General features: G+C 45.1%; 1 protein-coding gene across 1 annotated transcript in view; it reads left to right on the top strand.

The window, feature by feature from the left end:
• LOC106805564 (sodium channel protein 60E-like) overlaps nucleotides 1-2,019 on the top strand; it is a 54,760-nt gene that overhangs the window by 24,693 nt on the left and 28,048 nt on the right. The window contains exon 6 of the mRNA XM_014807214.1: nucleotides 988-1,128. Coding sequence (XP_014662700.1) covers nucleotides 988-1,128 — 141 coding nt within the window. The remainder of the gene's footprint in view (nucleotides 1-987; nucleotides 1,129-2,019) is intronic.

Below are 2,019 nucleotides of genomic sequence, written 5' to 3'. Positions count from 1 at the left end.
CTCTCTCTCTCTCTCTCTCTCTCTCTCTCTCTCTCTCTCTCTCTCTCTCTCTCTTCTGCCTCTCTCTCTCTCTCTCTCTCTCTCTCTCTCTCTCTCTCTCTCTCTCTCTTTCTTCGTCACTAGAATCATAGATACGTTCTAGTGCTATTACAGCTACCTCTGTGACGGCGAGCGCGGTGCATCGTGATACACGTCCGTATAGCGATATACGCACGCTAATGTACTATTTGCTCAGCTATGGGCACCTGACCTAACCGCCCCACACACATCCTACGATCACGAGCGATGATGCACACACACACACACACACACACACACACACACACACACACACACACACACACAGGCTAGCTCTCCTTATACGTTACCACGACATTACAGTAACTAGCGACCGCACGTCGGACGCAAACCTACTCTACTGTCCCCGAGCATCCATAGAGGCTTCCATTCACTGCTGTCCGCTCGGGCCGTGTGTGTAAATAACGTGTATGCACTCGGCTTTGTGTATAAGGAAGGATCACGCAAGCGGGAAACTCTAAACGTGTCTTTTATAGAACGATATCCGATTTATAGAAGTACTTCAGCGAATAATTGCGACTCAATGGGAACGTTATAAGTGTCATTTATAGACAATTGTCCGTTCTGGGAAAGTAGCTTTCATATTTATAACATATCTTCATAGACATGTGTCCGTTCTGTGGAGGTTAGATATACAGGTATAACTGCAACTCAATGAAAACACAAACATACAGGTGTCCGTTCTGTGGAGGTAGTTTTACAGGTGTAATTGCATCTGAAAAAAAACACCAACAAATTTCTTCATAGACAGATTTTCCGTTCTGTGGAGGTAGTTTCACAAGAGTGTAACTGCTATTGCATGAAAACACAAAGAAATGTCTTCATATTTGGAAAGTGTCCGCTAATACCTGCTGTTTAATGTCCGCTGTTTAATTAACATCGTTTTTTAACATCAATTATTCCACGCAGATCATCGAGGCAATGGGTCCAGCGAACATCTTCTTCTTCATCTTCGTCATCTTCTTCGGTTCGTTCTTCCTCGTCAATCTCATGCTGGCAGTCGTCGCCATGTCGTACGAGGAGGCAGCCGAGGAAGTGGAGAGACAACACGTGAGTGATCGACGCATGCACGCTAGCATTCACCTTGTCAATATGCACACACACACACACACACACACACACACACACACACACACACACACACACACACACACACACACACACACTACACACTACTACACACACACACACACACACACACACACACACACACACACACACACACGCGTATTATCTTGCATGTGTAAACCTTTGGTACATAGAAAACAATTACCAGAAACCGTGTCACCAATGCTAACTCGATCATGTTACCTATCGCTCCCATTTGGCAGCAGTTTTGAGATATGTGAAATGACAGCGTACGATATACGTTTACAGTTACGATATATTCTCCTATTTATTAATGTGCTCAAAATAAAAACATAAACGCGCGCACGCATACATATATACTCAACAACAAAAATCCCAATCTTATGTCAACATTACGCACGTGTTTTTTTTATCTGCGCCAATTTTAGTTGTCACTCTTTAAACAAGCCGTTGAATGTTTTACGCTGTTGTGCTGAGAAGGGCTGGAGGCAAAATTCAATCTGACGCGTAACATAAACTAGACAGAGGGCACTCACGGAGAGTGCATACCTCCGCGAGCGTGTAACATGTATACATGTGTATAACAGCTGGCTCGCTGCTGGCTGCTGCTGTCTGGACGCCCTAAGGCGAGCTGGTGCTGAATCGATCGCGCCAACGCTACACACACACACGAACACACACACGCGACCGATTACATGACCTCCGTTGCGCGGAGGTAATTAACGTAATCCAACATGGATAACACGTCTTTCCTCGTATATACCCCCTTTCTCTTTTCCTATCATTGCCATTTTTACCTCCGCCAAGGGGTTGGCAGGAGGTTATGTTTTCACCGGCGTGTGTTTGACTGTT

This window comes from Priapulus caudatus, unplaced genomic scaffold (genome assembly GCF_000485595.1).
Source record: "Priapulus caudatus unplaced genomic scaffold, Priapulus_caudatus-5.0.1 Scaffold118, whole genome shotgun sequence".
In the NCBI taxonomy this organism is placed as follows: Eukaryota; Metazoa; Priapulida; class Priapulimorpha; order Priapulimorphida; family Priapulidae; genus Priapulus; species Priapulus caudatus.
The sequence above is the reverse complement of the archived record's forward strand: the minus strand, read 5'-3'. Positions and strand labels throughout refer to the sequence as shown.